The sequence below is a fragment of the Dromiciops gliroides genome, chromosome 2 (assembly GCF_019393635.1).
Source record: "Dromiciops gliroides isolate mDroGli1 chromosome 2, mDroGli1.pri, whole genome shotgun sequence".
Classification (NCBI taxonomy): domain Eukaryota; kingdom Metazoa; phylum Chordata; class Mammalia; order Microbiotheria; family Microbiotheriidae; genus Dromiciops; species Dromiciops gliroides.
In genome coordinates, this window is record NC_057862.1 from 656,467,893 (window position 1) to 656,493,840 (window position 25,948).

The 25,948-nt window shown below is 47.3% G+C and overlaps 1 protein-coding gene across 3 annotated transcripts; it reads right to left on the bottom strand.

The window, feature by feature from the left end:
* Window positions 1-605: 605 nt before the first annotated feature.
* AARS1 (alanyl-tRNA synthetase 1) lies at window positions 606-25,856 on the bottom strand. 3 transcript variants are annotated; one of them, XM_043981901.1, is made up of 22 exons: window positions 25,773-25,840; window positions 25,293-25,355; window positions 24,259-24,422; window positions 22,638-22,826; window positions 22,235-22,380; window positions 18,190-18,381; window positions 17,253-17,397; window positions 16,167-16,312; window positions 14,640-14,748; window positions 14,399-14,549; window positions 14,004-14,128; window positions 13,564-13,708; window positions 12,772-12,950; window positions 12,383-12,496; window positions 10,596-10,802; window positions 10,094-10,278; window positions 7,012-7,120; window positions 3,404-3,517; window positions 2,805-2,924; window positions 2,583-2,669; window positions 1,394-1,507; window positions 606-1,096 (listed from the first exon to the last, which is right to left on the bottom strand). In XM_043981901.1, the coding sequence occupies exons 3-22, from the start codon at window positions 24,400-24,402 to the stop codon at window positions 911-913; spliced, it is 2,907 nt and encodes a 968-aa protein (XP_043837836.1). In that variant the 5' UTR covers window positions 24,403-24,422; window positions 25,293-25,355; window positions 25,773-25,840; the 3' UTR covers window positions 606-910. The 3 variants fall into 3 exon arrangements, with proteins under 3 accessions (XP_043837836.1, XP_043837837.1, XP_043837838.1); XM_043981902.1 differs by lacking the exon at window positions 25,293-25,355 and having other exon boundaries at window positions 25,773-25,856; XM_043981903.1 differs by lacking the exons at window positions 25,293-25,355; window positions 25,773-25,840 and having other exon boundaries at window positions 24,259-24,445.
* Between the last annotated feature and the right edge of the window lie 92 nt (window positions 25,857-25,948).

Below are 25,948 nucleotides of genomic sequence, written 5' to 3' on the forward strand. Positions count from 1 at the left end.
TCCTCCAATTTCCAGTGAACTTTTCGACAACCTCATTTCTTGGATGGGAAGTACCTTGTGGCACTGACTCTCGGGCAGCCCTGGCCATACTTACCAAAGGGGGCTTGGTCTCTTAAGAGAACACAACACTCACCACTAATTCCTGGCAGGAACTAGACCAGTGCCTTTAGTGATCCAGGGACTTCCCAGGAAGGACATTTCTCCTACCAGGGCACATCAGAGAGCAGCGCTGGCTCAGAGCCTACCCTTCCTGCCTCTGGGTTTGCTCTACCATCCACTCTGCATGCCAGGATGCTAGGGCTGTCTCAGCAAAGGAGGCCCCTCACCCTCACCCCATGGAGAAGTCACTCTGCCACCCCTCCCCTCTGCTACTTTTGCTGGGATTCACAGAATTTGGTTCAGGTCCCTCTGTTCCCAGCCTGGAGAAGCAGGCCCTGGAAACAGTGGCTTAGGGAAGACACTTCGGACCAGGGCCAGCTGGCCCCGAGCTCCCCACATGGCCCTGCCCAGGCTTCCCTTTTCTCCAGAAAGTTCCCTGGAGTGGCCTCCTGCCCAGCATCTTCTGGTCTACAAGAGCAGCTTCAGACCACGACCATCAGACAGCATTCATCGCACATGGTTCTTTATTCTGGGACAGCCCTTTCCACGTCTATCCCAGAGGAAGGGCCCAAGGGGCCGACACTCGGTGGCGCGAATCATGGATGGTGGCAGTTGGGTGCGGCACAGGGGATAGCAGCAACAGAGCCCAGGCTCCTGGGTGGAGTAGTGAGTGGTTCCAGGCAGGTGTGCTGCAGTGCAGGGCCCAGGGCCTGGTAACTCATGAATTATGCTACGGTTCTTGTTAGGGTAGAATGGCAGAGACACCCTCGGCAGACAGGCGACTGAGCAGCCGCCCAGACTGTGCTTGCTCTCAGTTCTTCAGGTCTCCCAGCCGAAGGTGGGCGAAGGATGTGGCGAGTCTCAGGGCCTCCTGCAGGCAGCCCACATTCTTGCCAGTGGCCTGGGCTGACACATCTTTGCCACCCCCCTTGCCATCCATCAATCCTGACACCTGCTGCACCCACTCACTGGCCTTCAGGCCCTTGTTGGCCGCATTCTGGAAGAAAAGGAAGGGGGACTCAGGTGACAAACTGCAGGAATGGAGATGCTGAGCTTATGTGGCAGGATGAAGATCCTGTGGTCTTGGCAGTGCCTGGCACACAGTAGGTGCCCCAAGAGACGTGCAGGCAGCACCCCTTAACCTCTCACACTGTCCACTGCAGAGCAGGACAGGAATGGATGGTCCATCTGGGTCTAAGCCATGCAAATGGACTCCCATCCACCCAAGGGGAGAAGAGGACGATGACAGAAGAATGAACATGGGGCCCATCCTGGGGAAGGAACAACTACACACCTGAGGGACTTGACACAAGCAAATGATCTTGTTAGCGTCGTTATCCACAGTGAAGAGCATAGCAGAGGTCTCGGGGGAATGCGTCTTGAAAAGCTTCAGCGCTTCATTCAGGGCCTGCAGGGACAAGGGAGGCTCAGGTGGTGGGAAGGGAAGAGGCCTCAAGGCAGCAACTTCCTGCCAGAGGAATTCTGCAGAAGGCACTGAGAACCAGCCACACTCTCACTCCCCCCCCCCATCCCTGCTATAATGGTGTCATGGGCCCTGGGTCCTCAACCACCTTCCAGGGTGACCCCCGGGCCTGGGCCTTCTCTGTCAGCAGCACCTTGTACGGGGTGGGCCAAAAGTCACAGTGGTTTAATAACTTCTTGAAAATTGGTCTTTCTTTAGTTTTTGCCATTTACGAGATTTAATTTTTCTCATGTAATCCTATAAATACTGTACATAATGCTATGACATTGTAAATTAAAAACAAACAAAGAGTTATTAAACACTGAAGCCCTTCTGTGACTTTTGGGCCACCCTGTCCTGTCCCTAGTGGACACTCAAGAGGGATTGCCTACAATTTATGAGGCCATCAGCTCTTTAGGGACTGAATTCTTAGTCATTATATTTTACCAGCACCTAGCATAACGGAGATAATGCTTATTAATGTTGAAAAACAAATGCATTAATTAGGCAATTATCAGTCTCTGACAGTTTCTCCTCTTAGCCCTAGGCAGCAGGTCCTTTGTGCCCCAGAATGCCCCCTGTCAGGCTCTCAGATGACAAGTCTCTGCTCAGTTCGCCCTTGGTGTGGGGGTAGTCAATGTTGAGGGCTGAAGTGTCCTAACTCCTAACTCCCTTTTTTTGCGGGGCAATGAGGGTTAAGTGACTTGCCCAGGGTCACACAGCTAGTAAGTATCAAGTGTCTGAGGCTGGATTTGAACTCAGGTCCTCCTGACTCCAGGGCCGGTGCTCTATCCACTGCGCCACCTAGCTGCCCCCCTAACTCCTAACTCCCCAAGGGCTGATGCATTCTGGAGTTCAGCAGAGCAGCAGGAAAAGGAGAAAGTCTCCCTAGGACACAGACATCAGCACAAGGGAAGGGATGCTGGGGGAACCCCTGTGGCCACACGGGTAAGGATGACCTGCAAGAATAGTTTCCTAGCTCGGACATTCCCAATCAGGAAACAGGATATGAGGGAGTTACCTTGGCTGAAGCACCAGTCTCCATCTCCATAATGACCAGGGGCTGATTGGGCTGACTTTCGATAAGTTGTTTGGTTCTCTCCAGCACCTGCAGATCAAACACGAGGACCAGACTTAGGAGCCCACAGAGCAGAGGTATACGTACCGTGTTGGTGTCAGTCACGCAGTCTCTGAGGAAGCAGAGAGCCCCCTGCCCCTGTCCTCCCCTGATCTCTGGACTCACCCTTTTCTGCACATCTGCTTTGCTGGCCCGGTCAAGATCATCCATGACCTTCTTTAGTGCTTTGAGATTCTCTCTCAGTTCATCCTTCTGCCACTGGGGAACAACTGTTGTGGCCAGCACCTGAAATAAGAGCCATCAGGGTCAATACCAGAATGGGCTTAACACATTTGGATGGTTTTATCCACCAAAAGCCTTAAGTTTTCCTCAACTGTGATATCCAAGGAGAACAGGAGTGAGGACTACCCACTGATCCTGAAACTAGCAGAGAATCCCCAAGAGAGACACCAATTTACCGGCAATTAGGAGTCAGTTACATGGAGAAAGGAGCAAGCCAAGAAAGAAAAAATGCTGGAAGAGTCAAACTGCCACATAAGAACAAGCTTATGCAACGGGCAAGTCATGAGGAATTGGGGATCAGGGGCATCACAATGGTCCAGCCCATCAGCAGGCTTTGTGCTGGTCCTGCTCTGCCCCCACCCCAGGGAGTTAGGAACGACCTGTGGCAGTTGCAGCAGGTAACAAAACCCCCCCCCCCCCCCCCCACTGAGGGCTGGGGGATTTACCCAGGAGAAGGCTGGAGAGGACAGGCTGATCCATACCTCACCAAAGTCAGAAATTTCCCTCTGGATGTCCTTGCTTGGAGCCGTCTGGGCTTTCACTTTAGCTTCCAACTCAGACAGAGCTGTCTTCAAGCTGTCTGCTTTCCTGAGTGCCTGGGAAGGGGGAGGGAGACATCAGCCAGGCTACAAAATCCAACAGACCCTTTGAGTCTTTATGTTACGACTGTACGTGAACAGCCACAATCCCACATCGATGGGGAGGCTACCATTGTTTGCTACAAGTTTCTCGTCCAGGGAGCACATGGTCAATACCACCTGTTCCAGAGGAAGAGGTGACCACGGTCACCTCTTCAGACATGGGGCCAGTGACAAGGTAGCACGTAGCACTTTAGATGTAGAGGGGCCCCAAGAGCTTGAGTATTAAGCCCTTTTAACCTGTGAATGGCTCCATCTTTGAAATGAGTAATAGCTAATATTTTGCATATATTTTCTTATCTGTTCCTCACAATAACCCTGTGAGTCCAGTGCTGTTATGCCCACTTTATGGATGAAACTAAGGTGGAGAGAAGTTCAGTGACCTGCCCAGGGTCAGACAGCTGTTGAGCATCTAAGGCAGGATTTGAACTCAGGTTTTAGGGATTCCAGAACTGGCCAAGATGGCGGAGGAAAGCCAGTGAGCTCTAGAAATCATGACATGATCACTCCAAAAAAAACATCCAAATAAGGCCATAGGAAAATGCCTGGAGCAGCAAAACTCACAGAAGAATGTGCTGAAATCATCTTCTAACCAAGAACAGCTTGGAAGGTCAGAAGGAGGGAGCTGCTGTGCTGATACAGGAGTCGGGCCCAACCCCACAGTCACCCTGACACAGATCCAGTCCCAGGAAGGCCTCACCAGAGAAGGAGACCCCCAGAGTCTCTGAATCAGCTGAAGCACCAGTGTCGTCTGGAACTAAGCTCACAGTCTGGTGAGAGGGCTGAGCCCTGGGCAGGGGAAGACAACAGGGGTCTATACTAGTGCTAAGGCGGAACTTGGATTTTTCACCCCTGCTGAGAACCAGGAGGTAGGCTCAAGTAGCAGTGGCCCAGGTGGGGGAGGGGCACAAGCCACAACACACAAAGCTGGTTGATTAGCAAGTTGGTCTGGGGTCATCTAAGGACCAGGGAACAGGCTAGGCGAGTGAAGAACCTGATTCTCCTTAAATCATACCACCTGGGACTTCTTAAGCTTGGGATACTTGGAAACAGTGGCCCACTTTAAGGAGCTAAAAGTCTAGTAAAAGAAAGGCAAGATGAGCCGACAGAGAAAGGCGAGGACCATAGAAAGTTTCTTCAGTAACAAGGAAGACCAAGGGGCACCCTCAGAGGAAGATGTCAACATCAGGGCCCCTATATCTAAAGCTTCCAAGAAAAATACAAATTGGTCTCAGGCCATAGAGGTGCTCAAAAAGGACTTTGAAGATGAAGTTAGAGAGATAGAGGGAAAAATGGAAAGAGAAATGAGGGTGATGCAGGAAAGACATGAGAAAAAAGTCAACAGCTTGAAAAGCCAAATGGAAAAGCTCTCTGATGAAAACAATTGCCTAAGAATTAGGGTTGAAGAAATGGAAGCCAGTGACTTTATGAGAAACCAAGACACAATAAAGCAAATCCAAATGAATAAAAAAATAGAGGGCAATGTGAAATATCTTCTGGGAAAAACTGCTGACCTGGAAAATAGGTCCAGGAGAGATAATTTGAAAATTACTGGTCTACCTGAAAACCATGATCAAGAGCTTAGGGGGCAGCTAAGTGGCGCAGTGGATAGAGCACTGGCCCTGGAGTCAGGAATACCTGAGTTCAAATCTGGCCTCAGACACTTAACGCTTCCTAGCTGTGTGACCCTGGGCAAGTCACTTAACCCCAATTGCCTCACTAAAAAAAAAAAAGAAAAGAGCATAGACACCATCTTCCAAGATATTTTCAGGAAAAATTGCCCTGAAATTCCAGAAGAGGCTAAAATAGACATTGAAAGAATCTACCAATCACCTCCAGAAAGAAATCCCAAAAGGAAAACTCCTAGGAATATTATAGCCAAATTCCAGAGCTCTCGGGTCAAGGAGAAAATATTGCAAGCTGCCAAAAAGAAAGAATTCAAGTACTGTGGAGCCCCAGTTAGGATAGCACAAGATCTAGCAGCTTCTACATTAAAGGACCAGAAGGCATGGAATATGATATTCCAAAGGGCAAAGGAAATGGGATTACAACCAAGAATCACCTACCCAGCAAAATTAAACATCATCTTTCAGCGGAAAAAATGGGACTTTAATGAAAAAGAAGACTTTCAGATATTTGTGATGAAAAGACCTGAACTGAATGGCAAATTTGACTTTCAAATACAAGACCCTAGAGAACCATAAAAAAAATTGGAGCTGGGGAACATACCTGGGGTCGTACAGTGGGCGACTATCTTTTGTCTGAGGCCAGGTTTTGGCTGGGATCCCCCTGGGTCCAGGGGTGATGCTTTGTCCACTGTGTCACTTAGCTAAGTGATGACATCTTTAGGGTTAAATTGAGGGGTGAAGGGAATTCACTGGGGGAGGGGGAAGGGCAGAAGTAAAATCCTACACGAAAGAAACAGGAAAAGGCTTATGGAGTGGGGGAAGAGATGGGAGAGGAGCAGGGCAGTAAATGAATTTTATCAGAAAAGGCTCAAAGACCTTAAACTCATCAGAGCTGCCACAAGGAGGGACTAACAGACACACCCAACTGGGTGGAGTAATCTGTTTAATCTGGGCAGTAAATGAGCCTAATACTCATCAGAATTGGCTCAAAGACCTCAATCTCATTAGAATTGACTCAAGGAGGGAATAATATACACACTCAATTGGGTGGAGTAATCTCTCTAACCCTGCAGGAAAATAGGAGGGGAAGGGGATAAAGAGAGAGGGGCAAAAGAAGGAAGGGCAGAGTGGGGGAGGAGACAGACAGAAGCAAATCCCTTTTGAAGAGTGATAGGATGAAAGATGGATAATAGAATAAATATCATGGGGAAGGGAATAGGATGGAAGGGAAACAGTTAACAATAGTAATCATGAAAAAGAGAAAAGGGGGGAAAATTGTACAAAAAATATTTATAGCAACTCTTGGTGGAGGTTAAGAATTGAGAATCAAGGGAATATCCATCAATTGAGGAATGATGGAAAAAAGTGTTATATGGTTGTAGTGGAATGGTCTTGTGCTACAGGAAGTGACAAACAGGATGATCCCCCCAAAACCTGTAAAGACTAATGGACATCGATGTATAGTGAAGTGAGCAGAGTTGGGAGGACATTGTGCATAGAGATAGCAGTATTGTTCGATGAGCAATTGTGAATGACTTAACTACTCTCAGCAGTGCAATGATCCAAGACAATCCCAAGGAACCAATGAGGAAGCTTACTATGCACCCCTATAGAAAGAACTGATAAAAAGAACACTTGTGCATTGTACATATATAACCTGATTGTGATCTTGTGGAGGGAGGGAGAAAAATTTGGAACTCTAAATCTTGTGAAAATGAATGTTGAAAACTACCCTTACATGTAACTGGAAAATAAAATAAATGTTTGTTGCTGGGAAAAAAAAAAGGGATTTCAGAACCAGTGCTCTATACCTCTCATGCTCACCTTCTGAGCCTCAGTGCCAGTAACGGCTACGATCCTCCGGATACCCTTGGCAATGGCTTCCTCAGTCACAATCACCAAAGCTCCGGCATGACTTGAATTCTGCAAGTGCCTAAATGCCAACCAAAGCCAGGAATGAACAACAGCCTTGCAGTAGTGTCTTTGTACCCTTCCTACTCACCACCGAGGCTGTCACACAGAAGGTGCTTCATAAACACCGGCTCCACTGTCCACTCAAGGTGCTCCCCTGCACTCTGGGCCAAGCCCACTTGGCACAGCCTCATCTTTATGCCTGCTGATCTGGTTCAAGAAATGAAGCCTCCACTGACCCAGGGTCCCACAGCTAGGCATAAAGCCCAAGGGGTCAAAGACAGGGAAGAAGGCCCATGCACACCAAAGTAATTGTTCATAGCAGCAGCACTCCCTAGAAGAGCTAAGAACTGCAAACAAGGTGGAAGTTCATCAACTGGGAAACAGGCCAACAAATTGAGGAACACAAATGAAATAGACTGTACCATAAGGAACAATAAAGAGAAAGAATTCAGTCATGAAAAGTCTCAGGCACTGATTCAGAAAACAAGATACCTGACCCGTTACTAAAATGGGGAGGGGGAGAGATTTGGAAGCAGAGCTTATTGAAAAACAAAAGGTTATCAATTTAAAAAAGCCACATGCTAGCTAAATAACAATAAAATGGGAGGAGCAGAAGAGATGGAAATGTCATGAGATGACATTTGGCCCAAGTTGGCAGCACTGAGCAGTAGGGAAAGCACTAGGTTTAGCATCATCAGGGCCGGGCCTCTTATCTATCTCTGTGATCTGGGAGCAAGCTGTTGTCCCTAGGAGGCTCACATACACCTTCCACCTCTGTAAAGTAGAAGGGCCAGTCAACAATCTAAGATCTTTCCAAGTGCTGTGGATGGGAACAGTCCCTCAAGAGAAGCAGGTTGGCAATTCTGTAGGTGAACCCCCAATTCTGTGTGTCTTCTAACTTGTTTATATAGTCTTCACTGTGTAAAACATGCCATTTCTCTGACCATCAATATGGCCATTCCGTGGGCTATTCGAGGATGTCTAGTGTTCTGCTTTCTACATAATCCTAGAAGGCTGAAGGTGAAAGGGAGCTGAGAAATAATTTTGTCTCATCTCATTACTTCACAGAAAACACTGTAGTCTGATTGGGGGAGCTAGTTAAGTAGCAGAACTCAGATCTTCAAAACCCAAGTGCCTCCAAGCTAATAACATTTAAATGCTTTCCTCAGGCAATGCACTGGCTCCTGAGAAGATACGAACAGGCAGAGCTCTGTACTCACTGTACTCACCATTCAATTAATACCTCGAACACACAAGCTTATCAACCAGGAGAGAAGCATCCAGAGAATTATTCTGTCAGCCCTCCTGGGGGAGGAAGGTGCCAGGCAGTACTTCTTGGTGGGGTGTCTTAGACTCTCTAAAGAGCCGAGGACAGAGGCTAAAACCTTGCACGATGGCTCAGAGCTGCCCACGGAAGCAGCCAGCAGGTGTAGAAGGAAATCCCAGGGAGATCTGGGCTCTGGCCAGAAGGCCTCACCGAGCCTTCCCATGTGAATGGAAACAACCCTGAGCTATCATCACCTCTTCCCCATCACATTACCAAAGACAGCAAAATTCAGTGTTAAAGGGCTGTGGGATCATAAGCACAGTTCACTATTGGCAGGGCTGTGAACTGGTTCAACTGTTCAACAATTTGGACTGTGCAAGAAAACTTTCCAAATGAAACCATTCATCCCTTTGACCCAGACACTTAACCATGGGATGACTACACCCCAGAGTGGAAAATGACAGCAAGAAAAGGCTGTGGGCATAGATGTTCATAGCAAGATTATTTGTGTTAACACAAAGTGGGAAATAAAATATATCCTCAATGAATAGGACAGATGAATGCCAAGAGGAGGTAGTAAGACTGTTGTTCAGTCCTTTGAGTCGAATCTGGCTCTTTGTGGCCCGCTCTGTTCCTTCTCATTTATCCTATATACAGCCTGCTCTGGACATATGTTTTCCTGTTGTCTCCCCCATTAGATGGTCAGCTCCTTGGGAGCAAGGAATGCCTTTTGCCTCTTTTTGTATCCCCAGTGTTTTGCGCAGTGCCTGGCATTTTTCAGTCATGTCTAACCCTCTGTGACCCTATCTGGGGTTTTCTTGGCAAAAGATCCTGGAGTGGTTTTGTCATTTACTGCTCCAGTTCTTTTACATATGAGCAAACTGAGGCCAGAATCTGAACTCGGGTCTTCCTTATTCCAGGCCCAGTGTTCCATCCCCAGTGCCACCTAGTTGTCCAGTAAGACTATTACTTTATAAGTAATATGAACCTAATTAACAATTACTCATAACACTATTGGGGGTCCTTTGGCATTTATAATGTATTGTAATTTGCTCAACTTTTAAAACAGATGTACTTTGTAGGGGGGCTTGCTTGGCTGTTATATGAAAACAAACCATCTTAACAAATGAATCCCTGGGTATTCTGAATCCACCCACACCACTCCCGCCCAGCTCCCCAGCGGTCTCTTTAGTCACTTCATAATGTAGCTCAGTCTTTGAGTGTCCTTTACTAACTGGAATAGCCATGACATTTGAGCTATGGTTAGTAGAACTCTGATGAGCTGGTTCTGCAGTGTAAATGGGGTCTCATTTAGGGGTTCCGACCCCAGAGGCAGAGGGAGCTTTCCAAAGGGGATTAGCTGGAGGTCAAGGGGAGTATAACAGACTTTGTAAATACTACCTTTCTTCAGGTGCCACCAACTACCTTTGGCCCTTTGGAAATCCAAACACACATAGCCAGGATCAACTTAGAGAACTCTTCTAAAAATCAACATTAGGTCTGTTTTTACAATCACAGACAGAGAAAGTGCCTCATGGTCAGAGCAGGGTCTGAGCATTAGGCCTGTGAGCACCCTGAGACAGTCACTGCTTCCCCTGCTGGGATGGGTTCCTCATGCTGCACACCTCCCTCCCTCTAAAGACCCCAAAACGCCACCAGTTAGGATCAGGGGAGCTCTCCCAGTTCATCCCCATCCATCACTATACTGAATTCCAGGGCACTCACGTTCCCCCACAGAACTCCACTGAAGTGAGGGAGCCAGCAGGGCCTGAAGGGTCATCCAGCAGCTTGGCCACGGGAACACCAATGGAGATGACACGCACGGGGTCGGGATAGGTTTCGTCAAAAACAGCCCGCAACCCCTGGATGGCTTTGGCAGCTGCCAGGGGGCAATCCTGGGCATACACAGGCTGCGAGGGGAAAAAGTGGGCAAGAGAGAGAGGGCTTCAGAAAATGGGGGCCTCCACAGTGTTCATGAAGGTAAGGAGAGGAGGGAGACGGGGGCGCCCTAAAAATCTCCAAGCCCATTTCTGTGGCTGGCTCTCCCTGCTTAGACTTCCTCATCCCATAGAAACGCCACCTAAGCCACAGAGCGTGACAGTATTTCTAAGAACAAAGGAATCTCTGGGTGGGGAGGGAGTCCAGGGGCCTGATTAGCTACTGAGGACTGGGAGTCAGCACGGGATGGATGGGTGGGGGCACAGGAACCCGGGGCCTACTCTCAAACCTTGGCAGCCTCGATCATGCCGTTGGCGATCTTTTCTGTCTCCTTGATCTGCTGAGTGGATAGCGCTCCCTTGGCGGTGAAATCAAAGCGCAGCCGGTCTGGTGCAACCAAGGAGCCCCTCTGGTCGGCCTCCCCCAGCACAGAGCGCAAGGCGAAGTTCAAGATGTGTGTGGCGGTGTGGTTGCTCATGACAGGCCTTCGTCGAGGCTGTTGGGGAAAGAGGCCGGGAGCTAAAGTGCCGTGCTGACTCAGCCCTTGGGGTAACTGAGATGAAAAGAACTGAAGGGCCACAGGTGCCACCCTTCCCCCGACACCCCCCCAAAAACCCAGGAAGAAGTCATTACTAAAATCTGAAAGGAACTCTATGCAGATTTACTTAAGAGCTGATTTAGTAAATCTCCATATTATTTCATTAATTTTAATCAGTAATATCTATTGTAATGGATTTCAATCAATCAACAAGCAGTGATAATGTACTTAATAATTCAATGGTAACAGTGACAGAGGAATGGGCTTGGAGTCAGGAAGACCTGTGTTCATATCTAGATACTTCCTTGCTGTGAAACCCTGGACAAGTCACTTAATTTCTGCCTGCCTCAGTTCCCTCACCTGTAAGATGAGGATAATCACAGCACCCACCCCTTGGGATTATGAAGACAACCTAGCAAGAAGGGGGAGCTCATTTCCTCCCTGGCACTGTGCTAGGCACTGTGGGTACGAAGAAGAAGAGACAAGCACTACCTAGAAGGCTCTTCTGCTCTGATGAGCAGAGCACGCAACTTTAACTGGTCTCTATAAGACCAACAGAGTGGACAGAAGGAAGCCTGGGGGGCAGGGAGGCACCAATAGCTGGGGGACCCTGGCAAAGTCCTGCTACAGACAATGGTCTCTGAGCCAAGGGAGGCCAAAAGTAAAGTGTGGAGGGAAGAGCCTTGTCAGTCTGGGGTACAGCCAGTGCATTAGTGTTCTAATTTTTCCACAGCTTCTCCAACATTAACTATTTTCCTTTTTTGTACCTCAGAATGTCCATCCCCCATAACTTCAAGAGGCCACATACTGCTGGGCATATGCCCCAAGGACGGTGCTGATAATGAAAGAGGCTTCACATACACAACATTATTTCTAATTATTATTATTATTTTTTTTTTGGTGAGGCAATTGGGGTTTAGTGACTTGCCCAGGGTCACGCAGCTGGTCAGTGTCAAGTGTCTGAGACCGGATTTGAACTCAGGTCCTCCTGACTCCAGGGTTGGTGCTCTATCCACTGCCACCTAGCTGCCCCCACAACATTATTTCTAGTAGCACTTTTGGTGGCATCAAAGAACTGGAGAAAAAAAAGAAACGCTTGCTGACTAGGGAATGGCTGGCAGCCCAATGCAATGGCATGTTCCTCTGCTTAAACAACATGATGAATACAGAGAAGCACGGAAAGACTGAAATGCACTGATGCAAAGTGAAGAACCAGGAAAACCATATACACAAGGACTACAAGGATGTCAATGGAAAGAACCACAAACAACAGCAAAAATACTGAACTGAGTGCTGTGAAATCCTAAGACCCAGTGTGTCTCCAAAGAAAAGACAATAGCAGATGATCCCCTCCCCCAGCCCCTGGATCCCATTTCTGGTGGGGTTGGGGGGACACGGTATGTAGTGACTGTTTTTATACGGAGGCTGGTTGTCCTGAGTCCCTTTTTTGGTCCTTTTTCTTCTTTATTATGAGGGATGGCTCTCAGGGAGGACATGGAAGTGATATCAAAAACAACTAGTTAGTTGGTGTTGCTCACCTCATCGATGAACAGCCGGACTCGATCTCCCACTCTCAGGTTCCCATAGACTGTTCCTATGTGGAGCACGTATCCCCCTCGAACTTGAACATCTTTGACTGTGAACTCAGTTTTCTAAAAGGAAGAAACAAAATAAAACAATAATTCATCATTTGGTATCCATAGTCAGTCATAAGAAGAAAAACCTCGGTGTGAATTATTTTTCTAGAACTGGGGACGCCAGCAGAGGGATGGTTTTGCTCATGTTCAGGACTTTGGGCTCTGCCCCCAGCCCATCAGTGATCTTGTGACCACAGCCCCAGACACCTGACTTGCTTGCTCCAGCAGGATGAGGGTTGGCCTCTTAGAGACCCCTCTGTCTGGCTAAATGGGATGGGAGTCACACTCACATCCTCGCTGCTGTCATCCTCCTTCACTAGGAAGCCCTCGTCATAGATCTGCCCGCCTTGCTCTGCATAGAAACACGTCTTATCTAGCACCACACCACACTCCTGGCCTGTGGACACTTCATCCACAAACATCTTCTCCCTGCGCAGCGCCTTCACAGTGGCCACTGGATTTTCAAACTCTGCAGAAGAGAAATGGAAGGTCAGTAACGTGGCCACCACAAGGGAGGCCACTTCTCTGTCCTCATCACCGCATTTACAGCAGGCGCTCACTGGGCTGCCCAATGGTGCTTGCTGTTCTCAGCACTGTTACCTCTCTGAGCCAAAGCTGGGTAGGCAGACCAGCTGGTCTAGCTCCATGGGATAGGAGAAAGGGTGCTGGAGTCTGGCCTACTGAGTGCTATCCCAGTTCTGCCATCACCCCCGCCCTCGCCCAGTTTGGTCTCCCCATGACAAAGGATGGCTACAGGTTTTCAGACTTCTTCCAACTAGAATTCTAGGCTTGGGGCTTTGGTAGAATATGAGACTGAAGTGCAACAATTTTTTTTAAAACTCCCAGAAGGGTACATAAGCTATATTCTTCTCTAGTTATGCCCAGCAGCCAAATGCAGAAGCCAAGTGCATATACTTAAGGATAAAATGTGCTGAATAAATCTGTGTTGGTTCTAGCAGATGCATTCCTCACTCTGATGTATGAGAAACAAAGAAATGGGGTCCAGTGAAGTCAGAGGACTCCAGAAACCAGCAAATGACGAAGTCAAAAGGACGGAAGAGGCATAAACATAAGCAACGTACCGTAAGTACCGCTGGAGTCTGACCGATAATTATACTTGGGCGAGTCATCTGTGACCTCCAGACCCTTGACTCGAAGCTCTTCAATGGCATAAATGTCCAACATGATGTGATCTTCCCCTCCAGCTCCCCTGCCCTGGGACTTTAGCTGGCAACGGCAATAAGAAGTATGGGTCATGGGGCAGCTAGGTGGCACAGTAGATAGAGCACCGGCCCTGGAGTCAGGAGGACCTGAGTTCAAATCTGGCCTCAGACACTTAACATTTACTAGCTGTGTGAGCCCAGGCAAGTCACTTAACCCCAATTGCCTCACTAAAAAAAAAAAAAAAAGAAGAAGTATGGGTCACTCCCACACCTTTAAACTGGCTAAAGCCTCATCGGGAAGCACTTGGCATTGGAAAGGGAGGGGTGGGGAGGCGCCTCCTGTGCCCTCCAAACTCTACCTGGGCCAGTTTTCTCTCCTCCTCAAAGCCGTCCATATCCACAAGCAGGCCCTTCTCCTCTGCAATGAGCCCAGTGAGATCCACTGGGAAGCCGTACGTGTCATAGAGTAGCCATGCTGTGTCACCTGTGGGGAACATGGGTACAAGTCGTATCAGGAAGAGCTGATGAGCCGGCTCCTTTCTGACCCACAGAAGTGGAAAGTGTCAAGGGAAGGTTATACCTAAGGGAGCTCTCTGTGTGTGAGTGTGGTCTATTTCATTCTCTAATTTCCCACCTCACCTTACACAGTGAAGACTAACAAAGTTGACACTGAGCTTTTAGTGGCCAGGGAAGCCAGTCATCATTGGTTTGAAGGTGAGGCTTGGACATGAAAGGGAAGACAATGGGTCCTCACCTGGGATTGTCTTGCAATCTCCCAGACTCTGTATCTTCCTGTCCAGGATGCGCCTCCCTCTGCTCAGGGTCTTCAAAAACTGTCCCTCTTCTTCATTAATGATGTCCTTCACCATGTCCGGGTCCTTCTTTAGCTCAGGAAATGCCTCACCCTATTGTAGGAGAAATAAGGAGGTATTGGGGAAGCTATAGAGCCCGAGATCTTCCTACTCAGGGTTCTTGCCTTAGGAGAACAGACATACCAATGACTGGACAACCACATCCACGAGTGTGGCGAAGAAACCCCTTTTGGCATTGAGCTTCTCATGGGAATATCGAACTGCCCGCCGGAGAATCCGCCTCAGCACATACCTGGGAGGAGATAGGGCTTGGTCAAGTACCAAGAGAGGCTCTGAGCCAGGGTCTTTCCAGGAGCTTCTCTGGAAACTTACCTCAGCAATTCAAGCAAACTTTTTGTTCCTCCCCCTTTTTTTCACCCATTTTATGCTATTTTCCCAGGTCATCCCCACTGCCTCCAGCACTGAACAAGACCACATTTATAAATAAATGTGACAACAGGTTCAAGGTAGTCTGTGCAACAATGGCCTCCCTGCCTCCACACCAAGGACACTCCAATGACCACTGAGGGAAAACCAGAGAGTGCAGCCAATACCATGTATGGATTACATCAGCACTTCCTAGTTCTGCAAGGAGACTTCCCATGATCTGAAGTCATAACCCAAGACCCAATTCCTCTGGTTCCCAAACAGTAGCACCACATGGAGCTAAAATCTATATTATACATGCTTTATGTTGATGATTCTTAGCCTCCACCTCCCTAACTTCCAGAATTGTGCCCAAGACATTGAACTGTGCCCTAGACATCTTAAACTCCACATGGCCAAATGAATTCACTCTCTTTCCTCTCAAGGACCACAATCGTCCCCGGTATCCAGATTAATTCACAACCTAGTCGTGTCACCCTCTTAGCGCCTCATTTTCTCTTACCCCCAATGTTCCAGCTGTTGCCAAGGCCTGTCAATGTTACTTTCATGACAATCTTTGGTATATTCCCCTGTTCTCCTTGGACCCTCTAGTGCAGGCCCTCATTAATTTGTACTTGTACTACTTACTGCAACAGCTGCTGGTGGGTCTGCTTGCCTCAAGTCTCTCCCCACTCCTGTCCTTCCAAATCCAGTCCTTTTTTACCTTTCCAGTCTTTTATACCATAAGATGTAAAATAAGAGGAATAATCTTCTCCACAGATGTTGTGACGCAGAGACATTGGCTTCTCTGCTGTGCTGCTCACAAGATCTATACCTGGGATACTCGCCCCACTCACCTCTGCCTCTTGGCTAAGATCTCATCATCTATGAAAAGCTTTTCTGATCCTACTAATGCCAGTGCCTTCCCTCTGTTGATTATCTCGGCTTAGCACAGTGCCTGGCACAGCAGATACTTAATATAAATGATTACTGACTAACTGGCCATAACTGCATATGAGCAATTGACTTTGAAATTTCATAACTTTAGCTTTTAAGCATATTCCATATAGATTAAAAAAACTGGCTTAAATGAAAAAGTTCTCTATGGCTTTCCTTTTCAGAAATGCATTCTTTATACTATACTAGGTTGGTAAAAAAAAAATCCTATTACTTTGTACTCCATAGCTACAGAGATCTAAATGATGGGGAATCTTCTCAGTCACTGATCAGGTACAGGATTCCCCCTCCCCTCACTGTCAAAGCATCAGACTGGTAAGGAGCTGTTCAGGCCACTTAGGCGCTTACCCTCGGCCTGTGTTGTCAGGCCTGCCCCCATCTGCCAGGGCCACTGTGATGGTACGTGCATGGTCAGCCAGCACACGGTATGCCATATCTATTCCATCCACATCATCAGCACCAACAAGGCCTGTGTATGGCCGAGCACCAGTACCCTGTAAGAAAAATACAGCAAGTACCTGAGGACTAGCAGAAGGAATGGTGCCTTCTGGCCCAAAGAAGACTTGTGATGACTCATAGTTCCCTTCAAGTATTTGCCGGACTGTGATGTGGAAGAGGGATCTGATCTGTTTTGTTTGGCTCCAGAGAAGAGAACTAAGATCAAAGGTGGATGTTGCAAAGAGACTACTTTAGTCTGATGTGAGGACAAACTCCCTAATGGCAGAGTCCCGACAGACACCTGCCTGTTGTGTTATAGCAGGGATTCTTTCTGATTATTTGTTTCAGTCACGTCCAGCTCTTCATGACCCCATTTGGGGTTTTCTTGGCAGAGATACTGGTTTGGTTTGCAGTTTCCTCTTCCAGCTCATTATACATGCAGATGAGGAACTGAGGTAAACAGGGTTCAGTGACCTGCCCAGGGTTACTCAGCTAGGAAGTGTCTGGGGCCCCATTTGAACTCAGGAAGATAAGTGTTCCAGGCCTGGCACTCTATGCACTATGGTGCCACCTAGCTGTCCCCCTTTTGGGCAGGGGCTGGATAAAATGGCTGTAATTCTGTGATGTGAGACAATTCCTATGTTAGCATGCTTGATGATGCTTCCTGACTCATGCCCCAAGTCACCAGCAAGTCAGCTGCCAAAGGACCACTTAGAAAAGGACAACTGACTCTTCTGAGGCTCTGTGGCCCCTTGGGAACTGGACAAAGGGGAGGCTAAGAAGCGATCTGTGGAGGCTCCTGGAGAGATATCCTTCTCCGTCCGACTTCTCAGAAGAGTGGTTTACACATAGTAGGAGCTTAATAAACTGTTGATGAATGAATGAATGAATGAATGAATGAATGAATGAATCTCTGGCCACACTGCCGTGCCTGAGGAAAAAAGGACCAACCATCTACTGTGGCCAAGCCAATGCCTCTGGGACACAGCCTCATACCTTCTGAATGGCTTCAAAGTAAGGGACGAACAGGTCTGTATCATAGTTGGACATCTTGTTCTGTAATACGGACACTAGGCGCTCCAGGCCCATTCCTGTATCAATGCTTTTCTTGGGAAGAGGTTTCAGGCTGCCATCAGTTTCCCTGATTCAGAGAAGGTCAAAGATTAGACAGGGGATCTAGGCTGCTGTCACCCAAGGCCCTGGCCTTTGAAACGCAAACTGGGATCATCTGTTTTTCCATGATATGTAGAGAGTTGGAATAAAATGAGGTTTTAAAAAGTTAGCTCTAAAATAGCAAGCTTACGCCAAAACGAGACTTTGGGGAAAACTTGATTAACTTTTTCAGACCTAAAATAGAATTTGGTTAAGATGGTATGTAGCCATCATTTGGGGTGAAAATACTCCAATTAAAAAAACAGATCTGCGCTTTTTTTGGCCAGAAAAACCTAATAAACTGAAAAGTACCTCTTCTATGGGACAGCTCCATGCTCTAATGCTTTTCTCATCTTAGTGTCAGCATCCACAAAGGGAAAGCTTCAGCTCATGAGAGCTCCTGGACAGTAAAATGAGAGGAACGTCTTGGCTGCCCTCCTCTCATTTCTAGCTTCTTTCTGGGTGAAGCCTGAGAGATCCTACATTTAGCAAAACTGAGGGCCAGACTTCTGCCTTTTTTGCTACAGGGTACTTCTAGAGAGGAACCTCCCTCTCCCAATGTAGATAGCCATCTGTCCTGCAACTTTCTGTCTTAGAGACATACGTGGAACAGTGAGAAGTGATTCCCTCCAGCGTCACACAATCTTTACGTCAGAAGCAGAACCTGAACCCAGGTCTCCCTGACTGAGGCTAGCCCTCTATCTCTATCCAGGCAATACTTCTCAGCAAATATTTGGACTTTTTGACATGATCCCATGAAACAAACGAGACAGTACATCACCTGTTGAATTGTATAAACACCAGATTCCAAATCTCTAGCACATTAGGGTCATCCTGATTGACGAGGTGTGCGGCATCTCGGCCACCAATCCGGTCATAGTGGATTTCACTACAGGGTCCACATGGGCCTGTATCACCCATTTCCCAGAAGTTATCCTTCATGTTTCCAGGAAGAATCTTGCTGTCATCCAGCCTGCCCGAAGAGACCGGAGATCAAAGAAATACAGTTACACCACCTAATTCAGTTCTGGGCAATACCTAACAGTAAGAGACTTGATTTTACACAGTAAGGTGAGGTAAAAACAATAAAACAATGCTGGTAAGGCTGTGGAAAATATGAAGCTCATGATTACGTCACTGAGGGTGGGGTGAGCCAGCACACTTTAAAAATTGGGTATTATACAAGAGCCACCAAACGGTTTCCAGCCTAGGACAACACTAACTAAAGCCCTAATGTGGACCAAGGACCGTGAGAGAAATCTCACCTTGTATGGGGCAGGGAGGGATACAACAGTCACATCTAAACTCAGGACAATTTAAAGGGAGAGAAAGTATTGACAACCAAGGAGGTGGGGTCAGGGAAGATTTGACAGAGACAGTCATGACTGAGTTAAATCCTGAATGAAGTATTCTGAAAGGCAGGGATGAGGAGGGAGTGAATTTCAGGCCTGGGAAAAGAAAAGGCACAGTGGAGAAAGAAAATATCTGGTTTGGTACAGGGTTGAGTGTGCGGAAGGGAATGGTGTGAAATAACACAAGAATGTGAGCAGGAGCCACACCAGGGAGGCCTTCCACGGAAAGATGAAGAGCCCGGAGTTCTTCTTGGGTTAAAAACACATCAACCACTCTAGAGTTTTGAGCAGGGCACGTGTGACCTAGGAAGATGATTTTGGAATCACTGGAGGGTGAATGAGAGAAGCAGAGAGACCACTTAGAGGCTATTAAAAGAGGCCAGAGGGGATGAGGGCCTGAGCTAAGGCTTTGACAGGATAGTAAAGAGAAGAATATATGTTAATATACATTGAAAGTGTTATGGAGATAGAATGAAATGTGGAATGGAAGGTGGTGGTGGTGGAGGGTGGAAGAGAAAATAAATGTTTGTTAATAATTGAAAAATAAACTGAAAGATAAAAAAGGGAATCAAGACTTTGACTCTCTTCTTAATGACTCTGCCAGTGATTTCTCTACATTGATGATTCCGAAATCTCCACTGCCAGTCTTGCCCCCTTTCATTGTGCTTCAGTTCTGCCTTTCCACTTCAACATCCCAGTCACCTCAAACTTAACATACCCGAACTAAAATAAGCCCTGTGCTCCCCACTCCAAATCAGTTTTCTCTTTTAACTTCTCCATTAGATATACCATCATTCTTTAAATTTCTCCAGGCTATACAAAACTTCAGAAGTAATTACTTTTCCTCTCTGCACCAGCCTCTCTACATCCAATTTTCAGAAATGCTATTTCTTTGTAGTATCTGTTGGATTCACTTTTTACTCTTAATTCCCACCCACCAGCTCTTTAGTTTGAGACTCCATCACATCAATCTTCAATATTTTTTTTTGCAGGTCAATGAGGGGTAAGTGACTTGCCTAGGGTCACACAGCTAGTAACTATCAAGTGTCTGAGGCCATATTTGAACTCAGGTCCTCCTGAATCCAGGGCTGGTGCTCTATCCACTGTGCCACCTAGCAATCTTCAATTACCGAACCTCCTGGTTGGCCCGTCTCTCTCTGTTGTTCTATCCCATTTCTTCTACTCCCTCCTGAATAACAATTCCAGGAGAAAATTTTTGTAAACCCCATTTCAACCACGTCACTTCCCTGCTCAGAACAAAATGCCATCTCTTAATCAACCGTTCCTCTAACCAGCTTCCAAGACCTTCCGTGAACTATCTTATCCTCCTCCTCCTATTAATAACATTATTTTACAATTGTATAATACTTTGGTTTTTTCTGTATGACAGGGTAGGAAAATCTGATAGAGGTTCAGTGCCTCCTTCAAGAGCGTGTGGCTCTGAAACAAGGGGCTCTTGTTTAGTGTGTCCTCATCTCATCCCATGTGGGATCTGACCCAGTAAGACCATCTTCCCCTCACTGTCTTCCATTTGTTCATGCTGCTCACCACTAATTCTCTTGTACCTGGGATGCCTTCCCTCTTCTTCAGTGCTTCAAAACCCAACACAAAGCCCACCTACCCCGTAATCACTGTTTCGCCTTTGCTGAGCCCTCACAGAAATCAGTCTGCACAACACAGTTCTGCCCTCAACAGTATACTTTCTTCTGTGGTTCTCCAGCTGTTTCATGAATGCTAATTTTTCTCTCCCCAGTAACATTTTGAGATAATGTCTCATCTCTTTCATCCCAATCCTGGGCTTCTTCAATCAATGCTTGTTGACTGACTAAAGTGACTCAGATGATCTATCACTTTTTGCCCCTTTTCAGCATCACCTTTCACCTTCCTCCCAAAGAACTTCAAATCTCCTTAGTCCTCACAATGGCACTAGAAGGTAACAACCTCACAGTTACAGGGACTTTATCCTTTCCCTGCCCTTTGTTCATAATCACCAAACTGTATCTTCACATCAAAAGCATTCTATCAATTGGAAAGGAGTTTGGGGGTGCAGGGGAGGGAAGAGGTATGGCAATTAAAGAAACAATCATGCCGGATGGAATTTCCTGGTAAATGTTCCCATTAATGCTCCTTTTGTCAGTTCTCCCTCATTATGGACCCTAAGTTCTGGGAAGGATTATTGGGCCAAGTGTTGTGGGCCAAGAGACAGGTGGACCTGGAGGGAGGAGTTAACTCTCTACATCCTTCCACAACACTCGATGGGCTTGTTGGCAGCAAGGAAGCTGGGGCACAGACTTGGGGCAGTGCTCCCAGCTTTGATCTGTTTTACTGCCCCAAACTACTTCTGACTCCCTTGGGAGTTGCTTCCCTGAAGGTACTGGAATGTTTTCAGTAAAGGGGTGGGCTCTGAGTGATCCAGGTGCAATAGGACAAGTGGGCCACTTCCTGCCTGAGCATCAGTATCCTCTTGCCGTGGGGAAAGTCCAAGCATCAGAAGGATGGAGGGAAGTAGTAAAGGGGCCTGAAGGCAGCCTTCTGAAACCTCTTAGCTTCACGCTACCTCTGTTCACATCTGTAAAATGAAAGGAAAACCCCCCTCTCTCTCCTTACCGGGTCACTGTGAGGACAAAGGAGAGAATGTGGTATTCTTCAGAAGAGAGAAACTGATACTGAGAGAAGCAGAAAGTGGGACATTAGGACATCACATAAGGGTGTGTGCGCGCGCGTGGACACATGTGCATGCACACACTCGGGCACATATGAAACAGCTGCTGCTCTGGCCCTGGTCACCACCTCAAGGGGAGTTCCCTGTACCAATGAAATCAGAGGTCTAGACAAAAGAAAGTACTCACAACTGACGGATGGAGAGACACATGGCTCTTCATCAAGTGTTCAGCCCTTAATCTGCTGACCATCTAGACACATGGGCTCAGAGAGGAGGACGGTAACACAGGGCTGAATTCTAAGCTGTGGTCTTATGGAAGTTACAGTATGTTTTCACCAGCTGCTTTTTTTGGTTTGTTTTGTTTGTTGTTGTTGTTTTTTTGTGGGGCAATGAGGGTTAAGTGACTTGCCCAGGGTCACACAGCTAGTAAGTGTTAAGTGTCTGAGACCGTATTTGAACTCAGGTCCTCCTGAATCCAGGGCTGATGCTTTATCCACTGTGCCACCTAGCTGCCCGCTACAGTATGTTTTAAAAGCATTTTTGGGGTCCTCCTACTCGCTTTCTTTGATACCTTTAAATTTCCACACAGGACAAATTGGTTTTGTATCAAAAACTAACAAATGAGTGTTGAGCAATAAGTGAGCAAGGTATGTACCAAGGGACAAAGACGATAAAGTCTCCCAACTGAAAGCATGAAATTGACCCTGGTGATGCAAGAGAAATGGGATAAACACCAACATGAAACAGCAATTCTCTGGGTGAAAAAACACTTTGCACTTGTTTCTCTTCTGGGGGCTTGCATGCATCCTTACCCCAAATTCTGCCAGATCTGCTTGCATTCTAAGTCCGGTTCTAAACCAGCCGCTTCATTTCCCCCAAAGTAGGTGACATACAGTCTGTCTATGGGGATGCCAAACTCTTGGGTAAGAAGCTCCAAGGCCATCTTACAAGCAAGTTCCTGCATAAAGGACAAGGAGAGTTAATGGAACTAACCATTTGGTGCTGGTACCACCCCCCACCCTGTGCCACACCCAGAATCACAGAGAACAGTAGCAAATAAGGCAGGCTGCATTTCAAAGTCATTGATGTCCAAAGCAGAACATTTTAAGAAACCCACATGGGAAACCAGGATTCATCAAAGTACAGGCTCCAAACTAACAAGGTGACTTTCTCAATCCAGATGGCCGTTCTGTTCAAGAGCTTGATATGGGTTACCTTAAAATAATCCCCAAAAGACCAGGAGCCCAACATCTCAAAGAAGGTGTGGTGATAAACGTCCTTCCCCACGTCATCCAGGTCATTGTGCTTGCCCCCTGCACGGATACACTTCTGCGTATTGGCAGCTCTGTTCAACTTGGCCAAAGGGTGAGACGGATCAATTGTGTTGAGGAAGATGGGTTTGAACTAGAGGAAAAAAGGGAGGAATTTTGGTCTCAGGAACTCCTGAAGATCTGTGCCTCACAAGCAGGGTTACACACATCAGGCTCACACACATACTTGAGAATGCTGAGCTTTAGGCTGGGTTCCACAGATTATGAGAACAGAAAAAGTCACTGAGACACCCAGCTGACGAGAGGAAACATTTCCATAAAGTTGGGACGGTTTTCACTGCCCCTCTCTTTCGGATGAGGAACAGTCTGGGGGAAAAGAGAAATTCCAGTCCGTCCTACAGCAAGGATGTCAGGGAAACACAAACCTCATATTGATATTTAACAAACTGTCTCCAGCCAAAACTGGTTCCTCTAACTGGAAAGTACCCAAGGATACCAGTATAAGAAATTATGGAATTCTTTGAATATGCTTAGTAACATGAACATCATTTAAGGGAAATTTACTCCCAGTCAATGATCTGTATTCCTCAATCAAGTGTATTCCTCAAAATAACGAGGCATAATCACAGACTGAGACTCACAGAACTTTAAAGCTGGAAGGGAATCAGCCTCACCCCCTCATCTAAGGCCCTGAGAGGGAAAGGTGCTAGGTCCCACAGGCATAATCAATCACAGAGCTAGAACTGGAATCAGTACTCTTTCCAAGTTACCATAATTCCTCTTATTAAATGACGCATACAACAATTCAGAAGCACAAGGGTAGAGTGGGATAGCAGAAAGAGCAAGGGATGATGTAGTTAGAGGTCCCGGGGCAGATCTGCCCTATATCTCTTGGCTCTTTGAAAAATGCTCTTGGCCAAATCACTTAACCTCTCCAGGTCTCAGTTTCCACAACTGAAAGTTGAAGGTCTCAGACTATATAGTTCCTCTAAGCTCTAAATCTATGATCCTATTTCCATACATTTCAAAATACTGCAAAAATTCCTCCTTTGAAGAAGGAAAAACTCCAAATCTTGGTAATTTAAAAAAAAAGCCTAACTTTTCCAAGTGAAAATTATAACCATATTCAGAACGCGATGAAGACTGGCATTAGCAGCTGTTGATGCAAAAACATTAAAAGCAACTGGTAGATGAGTTGGGATGTTGATAAAATCAATTCTGCTTGGGAACAGCAACAAACTTTGGAGGGTCCAAATCAAGGGGGGAAAATGAATAAAGTTTCTGAGTCCTGCAGTTCTTTGTATCAAAGGAGATAATAATTGTAAAGTGTTTAGCACAGTGCCTGGCAAATAGGTAGTACTACATAAATGTTATCTGCTTTAATAAAAGATACAACTTGACGAAAAAGTAGCAACCTAATGAATGGGACAAGTCTATACATCTCTCCCAAGAAACTGAACCATGTCCTATCTTTGAATTAACCATTTTTCTTCTCCTCTTATGATTTCTCTAATACTAAACACCTCAAGAAATCACATATCTCCCCATTCTGTGGGTAAGCCTACCTGGTTCATGCCGGCGTTGGCAAAAAGAAGAGTAGGATCATCCAATGGAATTGTGGCAGATGAGTGGACATAGGTATGCTGGTTTCTCTGGAAGAAATCAATAAACCGCCTCCGGATTTCTGTTGCAGTTAATGTCGACTCCATCTTGGAAATATCACCCAAAGCTGAACAGAGATAAGGAGGAACTGAATGCTAATGGGATCTGGAAATATTAAAAAAAACTTTTTTTGGGGGGGCAATGAGGGTTAAGTGACTTGCCCAGGGTCACACAGCTAGTAAGTGTCAAGTGTCTGAGGCCTAATTTGAACTCAGGTCCTCTTGAATCCAAGGCTGGTGCTTTATCCACTGAGCCACCTAGCTGCCTCCCTGGAAGTGTTAATTTTAAAGGACCCGCTTTACACAAACTTCTGGGATCTCAAGCCAAGTTAAAATCAGGACCCGATAAATTATACTATTCAATCCCAAAATTGTTGAAGAGCCCAAAATTGCTGAGCAGCTCCATGCTATCTCATGTATTCTTTCTTCTTGAACCCCATCCCAACCTTTGCATCAGTCATGGAGTTCCATGCAATTTTAGAAATATTTTCTGAGTACCAAGAACACTAAGTATTACTTCTCTTTCCTCCAAACAAAGAAAATTACATAAACTGAACCCCAGGGTACTAGGGAATAGGCTCCAAGGTATCAGGTCACCTCTATTAGGTCTTTAAGAGCCATAGCACAAGAAATAGCAAATTCACCTAGAGAGTCTACAGATGATAAACAAAAAAAGGCAAAATCTCCGCCTGAAATAAGGTTAGAGAAAAGGTGTCCAGGGGAGGTCTCAAAGGGGACCCGCAGATGGCGGAGCCAGGGCTGGTGGGAACCCGAGTGGTCATTCCGACCCAACACCTGCCCACATTCCTTAACAGGCGCACAGCTTGCGGGGGAGGGGAGGGATTTATTTGGGCACGAAGGTGACACAAAAGCAGAAGCCACCGATAATATAGCATTCAGAAAGACATTCGGTCCCCACGCCATCACTGTCTGCCCACCTTTAGCCGTGCCTGGCTCCTAAGATAGGAGTGTCCGGACCCCCCGGGCTCCTTGTCCCAATACTGCTGTGAAATGCGCCAAACAGATCGAATGCCAAAGAAATCGATCATGCTGAAGTAGCCGCCCCAGGTTCTCGGACCCCGGGACCTCAAAGCCAAATGATGCTCCCGCTGCCGCGGGTGTACATGGTGCTCCAAGGACCCATTCCACCCCCCCCCCCCGCCCTCTCCCCCCGCCAAGCCCTTGCGGAGAAGGCAGCGCGGCTCACGGGAAGGGACCAGAGGAGGCCTGACGAGCCCCGGCTGCCGCTGCTTCCACTCTGCGGGCCCCCCTTACCCCACCTCCCCGGTTCCTGGGGTGGCGCGGCGGGGCTCGCGTACTGCCCCGATCCCAGTGTAGCGCAGCCGGCCGGCCCGGCCCGCTCCCACCGCCCCGGCCGCCCTCCCATTTTCCGCCGCCAGCCGCCACGAGGCCGTTACCTGAGCCGGACAAGGATTCCCGTATCCTTCAGCTGCAGCGCGGCCGTCCGACCCCACAGAAGCTGATCCAGCCGCCCCGCCCCGTCCCGCCCCACCTCCAATCATAGCGAGAGGACGGAGAGTGAAGAGGCGGCTCCCCTAGCCATGGCGAGCGCCTATTGGCTGTCTGCCTCGCC